Source organism: Manacus vitellinus, unplaced genomic scaffold (genome assembly GCF_001715985.3).
Source record: "Manacus vitellinus isolate BGI_N305 unplaced genomic scaffold, ASM171598v3 scaffold_7_pilon, whole genome shotgun sequence".
NCBI lineage: Eukaryota > Metazoa > Chordata > Aves > Passeriformes > Pipridae > Manacus > Manacus vitellinus.
This window is the reverse complement of record NW_021940813.1, coordinates 7,594,074-7,608,908: the sequence shown is the minus strand read 5'-3', so window position 1 is coordinate 7,608,908 and position 14,835 is coordinate 7,594,074. Positions and strand designations below refer to the sequence as shown.

General features: G+C 40.2%; 1 protein-coding gene across 1 annotated transcript; it reads right to left on the bottom strand.

The window, feature by feature from the left end:
- Window positions 1–842: 842 nt before the first annotated feature.
- On the bottom strand, window positions 843–10,537 carry CUNHXorf21 (chromosome unknown CXorf21 homolog). Its single transcript, XM_018084029.1, has 3 exons — window positions 10,497–10,537; window positions 8,643–8,720; window positions 843–1,731 (listed from the first exon to the last, which is right to left on the bottom strand). Exon 3 carries the CDS (start codon window positions 1,725–1,727, stop codon window positions 849–851), a length of 879 nt encoding a protein of 292 aa, XP_017939518.1. The 5' UTR covers window positions 1,728–1,731; window positions 8,643–8,720; window positions 10,497–10,537; the 3' UTR covers window positions 843–848.
- Window positions 10,538–14,835: the final 4,298 nt, after the last annotated feature.

Sequence of the window (14,835 nt, the reverse complement as noted above, 5' to 3'; positions counted from 1 at the left end):
CAGCTTCCCTTCTGCATTCCAAGGTACCATTTGCATTAATCCAACAGACTTTATTATCACCACTGTCCCCACACGACCCTTCCACAGCTGCAGGTCTGTAAGTAGCTAGTGAAGGTGGTGTCTGCCTGTGATTACAGATCTCCAGTGTTCATTGTCAAGTTTCAGGTCAGTGCAAACCATACATGTACACTCCTGATGATGATTTCTGTTTGGAAACATAGCCTGTTTCAAAAAAACATAGCTCCAAAAAAAAAGGGATGGTAATTCTTGAAGAGGAAGACATCAGTTAAATATTTAGGGTTAGCATAGAAGAAACCATAAAGTGTCTATCCCTTAATATCTTCAAGAACAAATTATAAAAACTTCTGTGAGGGATGTCATAAATAATGACATTTGGGGGAGGGAGATGAATTAAATGACATCCTAAATTCTGTATTTCTGTGGCTCTGTCATCACTGTGCTTGCCCTTGCTTGAGTGCAAGCCTTCACAAGGAGAGACCCAGGGGTAGACTAGCAGATGCCAGAGAGAGGAGGTTTGAAATGATATATCAAGCATGTAGGGAAGAAAACAAACACCTGAGCACCTGGAAGAGTGTCATATGCTCTTAGTCATTTTTCCATGAAATCTTTTTAATGTCTGAGGGTTATTCATGAAGTTTTTGTAAAAAAAATAATCATCTGGCCCACAGTAGAGACTGCACAGTACAGATAGTTTTATTTATTTAATACGTACTGGAAGGTTTAATTTAAGTCATAGATGGTGTTTTTATGAAGCAGAAAAGTGTCTTGAGAAACTAGAAATTGACTCTGCGGGACATAAAAACTTTCTAACGTCAGCCATTCAAACACTAAGGGTTAATATGGCTATATTGGGAAATATGCAGAGTAGGTGTGCTCATTTCTGAGGATATCTTCTCACTGGCTATTTGTAGGAAGCGGCTGATGACAATGTCTTTGGCCTTCATGGTCTCCATATTCCTTTCCCGTGATATCTGCATGCTGATTTGATCCACATTAGCCATGATAAGCTCCGAGGCCAGGATCTGAGTGGGGGATGCCCTGTTTGCTGTGCTATCCATGATGTACTGCTTGTACAGTTCCACCAGCTTCTGCTCAAGGTAGTCGTTCAGGGCTGAGTCAGAGAGGGGCTGCTGGTGTGGCCCCAAGCTCGCCAGTCTCCAGCACGAGGAGTAGCCTTGGCCCGGCTTTCGGACGGTGTCGCTGGAGGGGGGGACCCTCACGGACTCCAAGGCGGGAGGAATCTCTGAGGACTCCAAGAAGGGGCCTATGCCACTGTCACAAGCAAAATCTGTCGTGACTGAGCTGATGGGCACCACATAGTCCCCAGCTATATGCAAATCGTTGTAATTCTTGCAAATGCTTTTGCAGGAAGGTGGAACCAGGTAGGTGACTTTTTTCGTCAGCCCTTCGCAGGCACGTGTAGCTGGAGATGGCTGCCCTGTGGGTGCAGGGTGATGTGCAGGCTGTGGGAGATTATCCTTCTGCCTTCTGCTGTGCTTGCTACCTCTAGAGCAGACTGAGGAAATGCACTTGCCAGCAGATCTGCATCTCTGAAGGAGGCTTTTTCCTTGTGCTTCATCCGTGGGAGAATAATTAATGGATCTCATTTCATATACCACTTCATCAGCTGAAGTCTTGCTGTAGAGCTCAGGGTTCAGGTCTCCACAAAGGTAGGTGATTCTGTAAAGATAACCTTCTGACAGCATCCTCCTCCAAAGTCAAGGAATCACCAGCAGAAAGAAAAATGATAAGAAGAATTACAAAAACTTCATTATAAATTCACTGAATGGTGATTACACTCACAAGTTGTTATAGCTGCAGAGAGATGTTTCCAATTTGGATGTGAACAAGAGTGTCTCTGTCTTTCCAGAGGATTTGAGTCAATGATTATCCTGTCTCCCTGTTGTGCTGTTAACTCAATCATATCAAAGGGTATTCTGTATAACACAACATACACCATGTCCAATGCATCCAATGACAAGTGACTTGTGGAGAAAAGGACAAGAAGTGCTTTGTTGTGGAATAGCTCCTGTAGTAATTTACACTTAAATATGTCTGGTTTTGCCCTGGACTTCATTAAGAAGCCAAGGAGCTTCCCCCGTTTTCTCATATGCTTTGAAGCAATTTTTGTTATGTGTGGTTTGTCAGCTGCCTCTGAACTATATTGATTTGAGATTCATATTGAGAGTATCACCCCTTTTGTTCCAGACTAATCAACAACTGTAGGTTTGGTTCCTTTTTCACTAAAAAATCTCAGACCATTAAATTTGCACTTTGCACTTCTGCATTGCAATCAGGATGGAATTAATTGTCTCTCACTTTTAGACATGAAAATGTCAGTGACAAAAGCAAAACCTTTTAGAGGCATGATTCATCCGGCCTGGTTTAGACACCTAAGTCAAAATGAGGTGAACTGTGCCCTAGATTTGCTTATCACCCTCCAGTTGCTGTAAAAGAATCCTAAACTGATCACCCTAGATGTAGAAATCTGCAGTGTACTTTTGAAGAGACATATTTCAGTGCAATGCATAGGAAAATGCACATTTCAGAGGTACTCCAGCTCTTTCACAGTGAGATTAGTCACACCACCAGCTCCGAAATCAGTTTCCATCACATTTCTCAAAGGCACAGTAGGGTTCCAACAGTCTCTCCACTGTCTGAGCAGGTAGATCAGCTTGAAAAGCTGCTCAGACATGTTAGTAATTAAAGACAAGACTTGCTAGCAAGGACACACGTGCATCTGCACAGTAAATGTTCTGCCCAAGTTTTAGCAGCTCCACTACCACTAAAACTGTTCTTAAGTCCACCTCTGTGTCTTTTTTTTTTCATCAGATGTCAAGGATACAATCAATGGGAAAGATGTCCTAAAGAAATTGTTTAGTCCAGCAAAGAGAAAGTAGATCTAAAGTGAAAATAAATTAAAATTAAAATTATTTTTTCTTTCTATAATACAAAATATCTTGTGTGATTGAGAAACAAATAGCTTGTCTTTGCTTTAATTGCAAATACTTTTCTTCATTTACTATTTAACCTAATTATTATCCTTAATGGATACTGCCTTTGTAGGAACAAAAATATGTCCCAGTTATTTGACAATTTTCCTGTCTTCTTCAAAACTCCTGCTGTGATAAAGTCCCAGAATGGGAACACCTTCCCACAAACTGTGAATGAAGAGGTGGCATGTCTCTGGTACACGCTGTACTATCCTCTGCTGCTGTCAATGGCTCAGCTTATCTTTTCCAAGAATGAATAATACTTAATAAAGTATTTAATGTGTCACAGTTGCTAGTGCAGAATGCTGCACTAATAATAATTGTTGTGCAAATCCTGTCTAAGCAAGGATATAGACTTTGCACAGATATTAGGTAGGAGACAGTGTGAGAAAAGACTTTCCTTGGGACAGGGAATCACTTCCACTCCAAGAAGAAGAAGGTTGGAGGGAAAATAACTTCCCTTCAGACAGAAATATTAATGGGAATTAGATGTGTCCAAATACTTGCTTTGGTGACCATGGATCCTCTCTGATGCTGCCAGTTGTGTGAGATTTCCCACAGGCAGTAGCAATTAATGAAAAGTGATCTGCTTACACAAGAGAGGAAAACATCGTGTTCGGGGCTTGGCACTCCTTGCAGTACGCTGCTGTTGTCTTACTTTAGGTTTTAGCTCTAATTAAGGTGTCCCCTCAGAACTCTTAGCCAAATGCTAGAGCTACTCAGGTTATCAACTCATCTTCCTCTCTCCTCTGCTTCTGTTCCTCTCTTTTGCAGTGCAAAGGCTGTTCCCTTCCCCCAGCCATCCATGGCCCAGATTTATTGCAAAGTCACCACTAACTTTGGCTGGCTTGAATCTGGAACTGTTATACATTTATGCTATTTTTAATGTGGATTCTGAGAAATGAGTGGAAATGTAACATATGGTCTGTCCACTGCTTAACCAACAAAGGCAAAGACGGTTGTGTTCAGGTAGCACATGACACTTCAATCTTTCCTACTCCCCAGATGTGAGTCGTTTCTGCCATAAAGTGATGCATGAGGGAAACGAAACCTTTGGTTTCATTTCTTTGCATTCTGCTATACTTATTTTAAGAGTTTTGGAGCACACTGTCTGAGACAGGAGTGGAAACAAAACTGGCAAATTCAAAAATATTAGGCTCCCATTGTGCTCAGGAGCTGTGTGTCCTGCTGAATGAGTTACAGGTTTACCCTCTAAAGTTGGCAAGGGCCATTGCACTAATCTGGTTATTTTACATGGAAATCTGATTGAAGTTTTCATAGGTAGTGTTGAGAGCCTGAATTCAATAGGGAGGTGCATATAACTCTGGTCTCTCTCATCCTAGTACTTAATATAATATATACCTCTGTCAAGTTATTATGCCATCACTCCAGCAGACATGCAATTGGGTCACCTTTAATTTTTGCATTTTAAATCTGATAAGGATTGCAGATTTCATTAATTCTGATTTCTCCTTCCTCTTCTCTTAATCCCCCTTCCGTGCCACAGACACACATATACACCAGGATTCCAAGAGCACAGAGATTATATCTAAAGTCTTTCAATATTTGGATTTCACACTTCTCAAATTCACATTTCACTTCCCTCTGCCTGAGAATAACTGCATAACTTTTTGTTACAATTCTGATCTGACACATTTTGCATGTGAGGTGAACAGAGACATTTTCCTTGTTTGGTTACTGTCCTGGAAATGGGAGCTGACCACATTTTGCGTAAGCCTATTGGAGACAGAGGGAAAAGCCTGTCTGGTTTACGCTGTCTTTTCTGTCTGACATAGTCTTTAGTACTGTCCTGGGGTTTTTGCTCAGTTCTCCAGCAGAAGAAAGCCTAAAGGCAGGATGAATGTTTAAAGTCACATGGAGAATCCAGTGGTATTACCAGTGTGTGGCAGCAAATTTGCCAGGTCATAATTCTTGTAGATGGTGACAATGTTTGCATAAAGACCCCAGACTACAGTCTGAGAGCAGGAAAACAGAATGGGAGTTCTTGGCTCAGGATAAGCAAAATGCTTAAGGACAGCCTGAGAAGTGTACACAAATTGATATCATAAATTGTGTCCTATACAAAAACCTGGATATGACGAAAAGTTGCTATGGAAAACAGAAAGAACATTTGATCTCAGAACAGCTGGGATCACACTTCAGTGGGGAGGGGGACTTTTTTTGCATTGTAAAAAAAGGGGATGGAAACTCATAGAAGAGACAAGCTCATTTGGAATATGTCTGGCTTTCAGATCTCTGTGCAAGGATCTGAGTGGCATTAAAGTCGTGCTGCTGGTGATTGGAGCTCCAGTCTTATCATAGGGTATATCTTGAGTTCTAATCGATTTATTACATGGGATTCCAGATGACAGTGTCCCTGTCTTGAAGGAACTCAAATCCTGTGGATCCATCTGTAATATTTTTTCCCTATTTTAAGACATGTTTTTCCAGGCTGTGGAGATACAGACAGATCCCTTCAGTGAGGTTTGGGATCCACCTCAGAATGCCAGACATGGATGCAAGAGTCCCAGCAAGCAGAATAGCCTGGAGAGTAAACTTGTGTGTGTTGCAGGACCCATATCTCACCTTCCACTGGGGCTGCTGTGAAACAGCTCCCAGGAAGCCTCAGTGCAGCCAGCGTGGGGAAACCAGGATAGTGAAGGAGGGAGTATAATGAGCTGTGCTATGGATAAGCAGAACTTCTCCTTACTGCCCAAAACCAACAGATGTTTGTAATCTGAACCTCATTTGGCTTGGGTACAGGTAATGCTGATGACACTGTGGTGAGGTGGACACATCAGAAGGAAGAGCCATTTTACAGAGAGACCTGGACAAGCTGGAAGAGCAAGCCAGCAATAACAGTATCAGGTTTAACAGAGACAAGTGCAAGTTCCTGCACTGTGAGGACATAACCAAAGAGTTCAGCCCAGGCCAAGATCTGTGTGCCTGGGGAACAGCCTTGCTGAGAGGAACCTGGGGGTCCCAGTGGACAGCAAGCCGAAAATGAGCCAGCTGTGCAACAGCAGCAAACCGAATCCTGGGCTGCACTGCTGACTGAGATAAAGATATGATCATCCCACTCAGCATTTGTTAGGCTGCATCTGGAGTGTCCAATTCTGGTTCTCAAAATTCAGGAATGTTGACAGACTGGAGAGCACCCAGTGGAGGGCCATGAAGATGATCAAAGGGCTGGAAAACCTGCCGTGTGAGGAAAGATTGAAGGAGTTAGGACTCTTCTTCCTGAGGAAAATAAGACTGGGGGTAGGGGACAGCTCGTCATAGTATGCCAGTATTTGCAGCTGCAAAGATAGAGGTTCTCTCTTCACAAGAAGCCACATGGAGAAGACAAGTGGCCATAAGTACAAGTTACTATGGAATAGAGCCATAGAATCATTTAGATTGGAAAAGACCTCTAAGAGGTCTTTGAGTCCAACTATTAGCCTAGAACCACCATGTTCCCCACTAAACCATGTCCCTAAATGCCACATTCACTGTTTTTTTGAATGATTCCAGGAATAAGAAGAAATAGGTTTCATCTCAATTTAAAAATTAAATTATTTTACTGTGAGAACTATGATTGGAATAATCTTCCCAGGGACATGGTGGAGTCCCCTTTACTGGAGGTTTTCAAGACGGGATTGGACAAGCTTTTGCATAATCTCATCCTTTCCAACATGGGCTGCTCTGTGACTAAGATTCTACAATAGTAGTGGCTGCTATTTGAGTTAGGAGTTGGCCCACTTTGCCCATGGTAGAAGAGAAGAGGAATAACCAAGAGGTGGTTTCGCACAAGCATCCGAATGCTGCCCACTGGGTGTGTCACTTCCTCTCCCTGCTGCTGCTGCTCTGGAAGATCTGGGACCTGAAGGGCTGCACCATGAGGCTCTTTCAGCAGTGGTCATGAGCCAAATTCTTCTTGTTCCTGCCCACAGCTCTCTTCACTCTGATCTTTTGATCTTCCCATAGAAGAAAATACAAGCCCTGCTCATCTTCCTGATTCACGTGTCAACAGTTCAAGAGATGCAGGAAAGATAGGAGTACTTCTCCCATGTTTCAATGGGAATGAGTATGTTTGAGAGAATAACAATCCTGTATTTCAAGAGTAGGAGGGAATCTCCCTGAAGGACAGGCTGAAGAAAGCAAGTGAGGAAAGACATCTTCCCCAAGAACACATTGTACTTTATATGTCTACTGTATTGTTAAAGTTCTTGTTATACAGGTGTCTACCCATTTTTAATCATGCTAAATGGATGACAGTGAGTTTCTGGAGCAGCTGATTTCTTAGAAAAAAATACATTCTTAATGTATGCTTGAGTGCTATTGTGGAGTTTGGGGGGACATGCTTCCATAAAAATACAATGAAAACTGTATGCTGGTAAATACAACTTTTTGAGCTCTCAAATAATTTCCCAACCAAGTCTGTTTCATCAGTTCAAGTTCCTTGAAAATTCATAAATGCAAGCCTTGCTCATAATTTTCTACATTTTTCTTAATCATATATACCCACACAAATTAGGGTTAGGATCACATCAATCCAGTTGGATAACATTTTATGTCTCATATCTACAGCTGTAAGCAACAGCTTGAAATGTGAGGCTGGAAAGAATAAGGCTCCACATTCATAAGAAGGACTTGACTACATGGTATTTCTACATTGTGCTTTTATGTTTTTCTTCCTGAGGTGGAAATCATTTCCTGTTTCTGGATGTCTGTGTTTATTTTAATGAGTTGTTAGTTGTTATCATGACTGAACTACGTGAACTACAGTATTTTGTATCTAAGCATTTGAAGTAAAGGGACAGTACATTCATGTGCACTCCTATAGAAGATAACACATTTTTGAGAATTGAAAAGAATAAACGGTAAAGAAAGAAAGACAGAAAAGACTGGAGATGTTTCCCAGGAGTGAGTGAAATGGTCCACAAACAGGCATTGAAATGTTAGTCAAATTTTCTGTAAAGCATAAAAAGGGAGGGAGAGGGTACATGATGTGCATGTACACCCATGTCAAACTGTGAATTTGCAGCAAACCAGGAAACTTGCTGTGAATCAGGAAAACATGATGATAAAGTTTTGTTGTTTATACTTTTTAACGTCATCATGTTTTCAGAGATGTCTCAGCTTTTTTTCTATGAATTTTTTTAAAATATGATGCCTATATTCATCTCTTGGTGCCTATTTTTATTTCTAATCTACAAATAGCATACTCCACTTTAAGGACTGTACTTAAATAGTACAGTAACACGTGCAGAAAGTTCAATAACAATATCATAAGCAACACATCTGGTAATACTCCCTTTAAAAATATTCAGAAAAACATTTTTAGTCTGATTTTGTGAAAGTCTTTAGAATTATCATATCATTTTGAAGTCACGTCGCAATCACAGTTGGTCATGGTTGTGAATATGACACCTTTGAAGTGTTCTCATTACTTCTTAAGGCAGCAGAAACTGCATGTGGACAGCGGCTGAGACTCTGCAAACATAGGTGCATTCAAAACAGAAAAAGCACACCTTCATTTTACCCTCTACCAGCTGTGGTCCCCCACAGACAGAAGTGAGCCACTTTGATAAGCAAGGGTAACATCGTCATACATTTGTATAATGCATAGTATATTTTAGTTCTTACCTCCAAAGATACAGCAGCTGACCAGGTACAGCAAATTTGATGTCTTCTAACTAGTTTGAAGCTTCCTGTGTGTCTGTCCTACCCCAAAATGCAATGTTCTGTTTTTATTTCCTTTTTAAATACACTTCTAAGATAACATCTGTTTTGCTTCTAATCCTCTATAGCAAAGTATAGAAAGAAAGTCCCTTAGGAGATCAGGGGGTTTTATAACCGACTGAACTGCAACACACTAAACTTGCTTCCCCTTTTATGTCTAAATGAAACTTCCTTGTGAAACCGTGTACTGTTAAAATAGCTGATTGCAACACAATCCAGGCAGATGGACTGTTATATGAAAAAAAACCCTGGTGAGTTGAACAGCCAGAACAATCTTAGAGAATCTGCTCATCCGTTGGTACCATACAGTGCACCCCATTTCGGTCACTATCCATCAATCTCCTTTTAGCTGAGGCAGAGAGACATCTTGACGTGTCAAGATTGTCATGCCAAATGGGCTGGAAGAGTGAGGAGCCTAAGCAGAAATGTATTCCACAGTAGGCCTACTTTGCTTTCTGCAGACCCTGGTACATATAATTTTCCATCAAACAGCACAGCACAGATGCTTCATCAAGGTTTTACTTGGTGTTGGTAACACTTGTCAGGAGGAAAGTTAGACCCCAAAGTTAGACCTTGTCTTTTTTAGGACTCAGTGCTTGCCATACCCCGGCATGCAGCTTGTCTTATCAGGGGCAGTAGATGAAAATACCTTAGGCAAGCAGGAATTCATCCTCCAAGCTTGAAGTGTATGGGCAGTGAATATGGCTTTGAGGTTGGTATTGGACTATTCCTTAAAGGGCAGATGACAAGTACTGTCTGAAGCATGGAACTGGACTGTTTTAATTGATCCAAATGGAACATACAAAATCTGCTTAAGAAGGCATCATTAGGTGTCCATACATTGTAATAATAAGAGAAATACATAAGAAATACATTTTAATTCTCAGTAAATTTTAACTTCCGCATTGAGGACCATTTGGTTTTTTTTCTCAGAACTCTCGAACTATGCCAGCCAGAAACCATACTTCTAAGAACATAATTTCCCTAAATAATCACTGTGATGCAATATATGATTGAGACTAGTATCAAAGTCTTTTCCAGAGTCTTCTTAGACATAGACATGGAAAAAGTACATGTGCCAATCTGGCCCTACCTACACATCCCTAGCTAATTCATACAAGAGTTTAATAGGTAATATTGTGCCCAATCATGTGCCATGCTAGGATCAACAGCAGCTAAAATGCATAAAAACTGTACAAAATTGGCAGTTTAATGCAAGTCTCAACAGATATCTTTGCTGAAAAAAAATGATCCCTGTGGAAACAAAGCTACTGTAGTAGCAGACCAACTCTTTTTTGCTTAATATTAACATTAATATTAATATTAGTGTACTTTTTTCCTTTAATCCTTCATTCTTACTATGGACCAATCTTGGGCTTGTCAGATTTATATTGGTCTAACACTATTTTTGTTGTTTCCTTATCTGGATGAAATTGAAGGGAGCAAGAAATAAATCACTAGGAAGTTTTATCTCTTCTGTAGATCCAGAGAGCTCTATAGTTACAGGAGATCAATATTTCTAGTTAGACTGTTGGGAAATAAATTTGGTAGTGTAAAAAAGAATTTCTGTAAAGGTCCTTAGAGAGTTTTCAAAATATTTTTTTTAATCATCTAAATCCATGTAAAAACAGGAAGATACAAACAGACAGACATTTAAAGGAAAAAGTGCTTCCACAGCCAGAAAACTACAGGTATCCATAATCACTGAAAAGTCGACCTGCTTTTCTAGAGATACTTAAGTATGGATTTAAGACTTACCTTCAGGCAACTAGATTTGGAAAATATAAGTGGCGTTTCCCCCCCCCACCCCCAGTCATGAACATGGAATGTTTACAGTTCTCTAGAGAACACCGTCTCTATTTCTGCACAGTAGCTTTATGTATCTGTGGAAGGGAGATGTAAACCTGTAATTTCTTGTCATATAAATTGTACATTAACATCCTGACAGTCTGGGCTTTGGGAGCATTCATTTATTCTAGTGACCTTTTCCACATTCACTCCTGACCTTAGAAGACCTACCCTCAGCTAAGAATCGCTGTTCTATATGAATTTCTACCACGTGGCTTATAAACTGCTCTGGGTGTAGCACTCTGAGGGCCTGATCCAGAGCTGAGTGAGCTGGGAGATGATACAGCACAGCGGCACCTGACCCCTTTCACAGAGATGCCTACGTGTGCTGTGCCTCCTGCACCCAGTGGAATAGATGTAAGAGGAGAGGGAAATCTTCAGCACCTCAGGGAGTCTTTCAGTCAGTCTCTGCATCTGTAAATGTAGCTCAAATTTTTTGAGGCCATGCAAACTAATTTTTGTCAGTGTACTTCACTACTGCAAGTCCAATGCACCAAGACTGTGTATCCCTATCCCCTAAAGAGAAAAGAAAAACATTTCAAGTAAACTGTTTCCTTCTCTACCACATTCTTCTATTCACAGGGAATTTCCTCGAGGAAACTGCTTTAATTTTGATCCCACATACATCTACCTTAGCTTCTTATTTCAGCTCAAGAGTTTATTTTCAAAACAAATGGGCCAGTTGTTTGCCCTCGCTGTGCTTTGGTTTACCCCTTGAAGCACATGAAAGAGACTCCTTTTGGATGAAACTCAGTGGGAGGACACACACCAGGACCATACCTGAAATTTGCCATGGACAAATTTCCCCATGGACTTTTATGGAGCCACAGTGGAGCTGATCCAAAATCACCTTCCCCACCCCCCATCCAGACCGTGCATCCTAGGGAGGTAGGGTTTCAGCAACTGCTGTTTCTCTGCCAGCATCTGCTCCAAAGATGGTGCACTATTTGCTGATGTAAGCAGAAAAATGCTGTCAAGGGACTCACCTCTAGGATAGTACCAGACAGTCCATCATTCTCAGAGTAACCCTTGCCCACCAACACCATTGAGCTCATGTGACTCAGAACATTGTAACTGAAAAAACTGCACTGCCAAAAATAGAAGAGAAGGCTGAAGTTCCTCCTGTACAGCTACAAGGCTCAGAACAGAAGTTCAGAATAAATAAATCTCTGGCCTGTTTGGTCAAACAGTGCAAATGCTCATCACTTGCAGGCAAAATATTTGTATTCTACAAATTATAAATTGGAAGGTTTTGATAGGCAATATTCCATAGATTTTTGTTAAAATTAATAGTGGGAATAAGTGCAGAAAATAAATCTATTTTCCTGCACATATAATTAAGCAGGTATGTACACCGTAAGCTCTCTCTCATTATCAAACAATTTCAGCTCTATTCTCATTTACTATGTCTATACCTTTAACCAGGAAGGTTAACAATAGGTTAACAAAAGGTTAACAATATCACTTTAAGATTATCACCTGGTTTATAATTACTTGGTGCAAAGGACAAAGGAGATATTTTTAAACCTTTTGATCTTTGGAAGGAAAAACTTTATGGGAGGGAGATAAGCATTATCTAGTACTTCATCATAAAGAACAATCATGAATGATTTATGTTCCTTGCAGCTGTAAAATCAGATATATTTCAATCTTCCCAGTATGCCATACTTGATTAGGGCTGAAAACCCAATTTTCAATGCATTTATTATGGCAGTATAATTAATTATTTAAGTAAACCAGCAGTATTTAAGCAGGGAAGAACCTCCATCATACACACTTTTCTTTCCTCTTCCTTCATTGCTGGTAGTAGAAAATAGATCTGCAAAAATTTCTAGGTAAAATATGAGGATTCCCATCTTCCAAATGGCAAGTCTTGTTTCGAGATATCTCAGGCTGAAGGGAGTCTTCTGGGTGAATTACTCCAGCCCTCCACCTGTTATGTGGGAAAAAAGGTGGCTATGACATCATGCTCTCGGCCATGCACTTCCAAGGAGGAAAAGAAATGGTCATGGATGCACAGAGAGCCTTACCATTCTGGAAAAGGTGAGGGAGTTTTGGTGCCCACCTGTATTTACTGTCTCCAGCTTCCCATGACCACTGATGGCCCATGCAGCAATGGGAAGTCTGGCTGTCCTTGGCACCCAGAGCTTTAACTCCAGCAACTCAGGGGGCACAGTACCTTCCATGCAGTTAAATCCCTCAAATTCTGCACTCAGAGTTTGATACTTCGGAATGAAGTAGTCATTTCATCACACAAAAGTGACCACTAAATCTTTTAGTTAACTACAGAGGCAAGGGCCATGGATTTCTTGATTTCTTGTTGCATTATAATATATCTTTTTGTACTTCAGTAAAATAGGGTACATTTGCTGCCTTATATGCTTCTTCTAGTCAATAAACCATACAATCTATTCCCGTGTTCAATTTTGTCTCTCTTTTGTGGATGACATAAATATTTAGTTATATGCAGACATCTCTACAGGTTTGATCTATGTGAAAATCAAGAAAACAATTAGGAAAATTATAAGCAACACCATTGCACTCTCCAATAAAATCGCTAAGGTCAAGGGGAGTTTTCTATGGGAAAATACAGCAGTATTGGACATAGCATATGTTGTTCTTCATTACAGTATCAGTCTTTTCTAGTAATGAGTAGCCAGTTAATAAAGTCTTTTCAGTTTGTGTTCTTTTCTTCTCTCACTAATTTACACGAACTAGGAGACTGACCTTGTCACAGTTCAGAAACCTTTCCCTTCAGTCTTAGCCTTTCTTCATTCATAATCCTTTATTTACCTTTCGTGGTCAAATTGTTCTGCCCATATTCTTTTCTTTTAATGGTCATAAATAATGCTGCACTGATGTATCCTGAACAAAGTACCTTATTGTCCAAGTGATCCCACTGGTGGCAGAGACTATATTGAGGTTTCCCTGCACAACCACACACGGGCACATAAGCCTATAAGCACTGTCAGTGCAGGAATCACGAGTGACCTGCAAAACATCAGAAGGCAGTGCTGGGCGGGCTGCCCTCTTTCCATTGTCAACATCTGGCCAAAAGCCAAAAATGTCTCTTTTTTCTTTTTTTTTTTTGGTCTTTTAACTATTACCATGATAACTTAGAAATGGGTGGGTTTTAAGCCAACAAGCAAGAATATCTAAATGCCACCTACTTTTTAGCACCCCTCAAATAATAATCAGAATAAAAGATCTACAGTGTGCGAATACATAGATGTATATATTTACTGGCATCCTGATGTACACCATGGATACTGTGTACAGCTTGCTCTCTGCTGCTGACTGAAATATCCCAGGGTATGATGAATTTCAGTTGGCAGCAGAGAGGAGCCTGACTCTGTAGCACTCTGGGTAGAGTGCAAACCACAACCACTCTTCAAGCAATGAAGCATATTCTCCCTCAACTCACTACCCAGCTCAGCAAAAGGGTCTATCAGCAGCTATAACTCTCCTTATCCTTGCACCTTCCAGATATTTTTAGGTATTTTTTAAACTTCTCAGAATACAGACATCAGTTCTGCTCCTTTCTTAGAATTTGTGTTGTGGTAGGCATCAGTATTCCTTTGAAAGGCGATTTCCAAAGAGGAAATTTAGCAATGTTGTTTTTTTAACGGGTGATTTTTGCTCAAGATGCATCATTCCTCTGTAAGTATTTGAATTTCAAAATATGTATATATACACTGAAAGTTTGGTGGTTTCTCCCAGTTTTAGTTTTATTTAATGCTTTTCATACATTGAAAATTTCTTTAAATGCTTGAAATTCATATAAATAATTTCACAGCAATATGAAAAAATTATTATTATTTTTTATAAACTTGAATGTGTAGCAGATAGGAATGATCAGAATTAGTATTTCAAGTGGCAAATAAATAAAACAGCTATCCCAGATCCCTGAATTTCAAAGCATCTCCTGCAGAATAAAAATAGTGCTTGAGCCCCTAACTATGGCAGATCACTTCCTACTACAGGGGTTCCACAAGGGTGTTACGCTGCATTCTTTACTCCACAAGTCTGAAAAGATTACTTGCATATGCTTAATTAAGTAGTAGCTAATTGCATCCTATCAACCAGATAGAAAAGCACATAATTGGATGATTACAGATATATATTAGTATATTATCTTAGTGATAAGTCTAACCAGTAGGTTGGGGATGAAATATTTTGCTGCTTTCATCTTTTATTGATGAGCCTTTTTACAGATTCAGTGTCCAGAGCAGAGACTCCAGCAGCCCAC

Excerpts from the sequence above, each read along its gene's own strand:
- CUNHXorf21 (XM_018084029.1), bottom strand. The coding sequence starts at position 1,727 with ATGCTGTCAGAAGGTTATCTTTACAGAATCACCTACCTTTGTGGAGAC.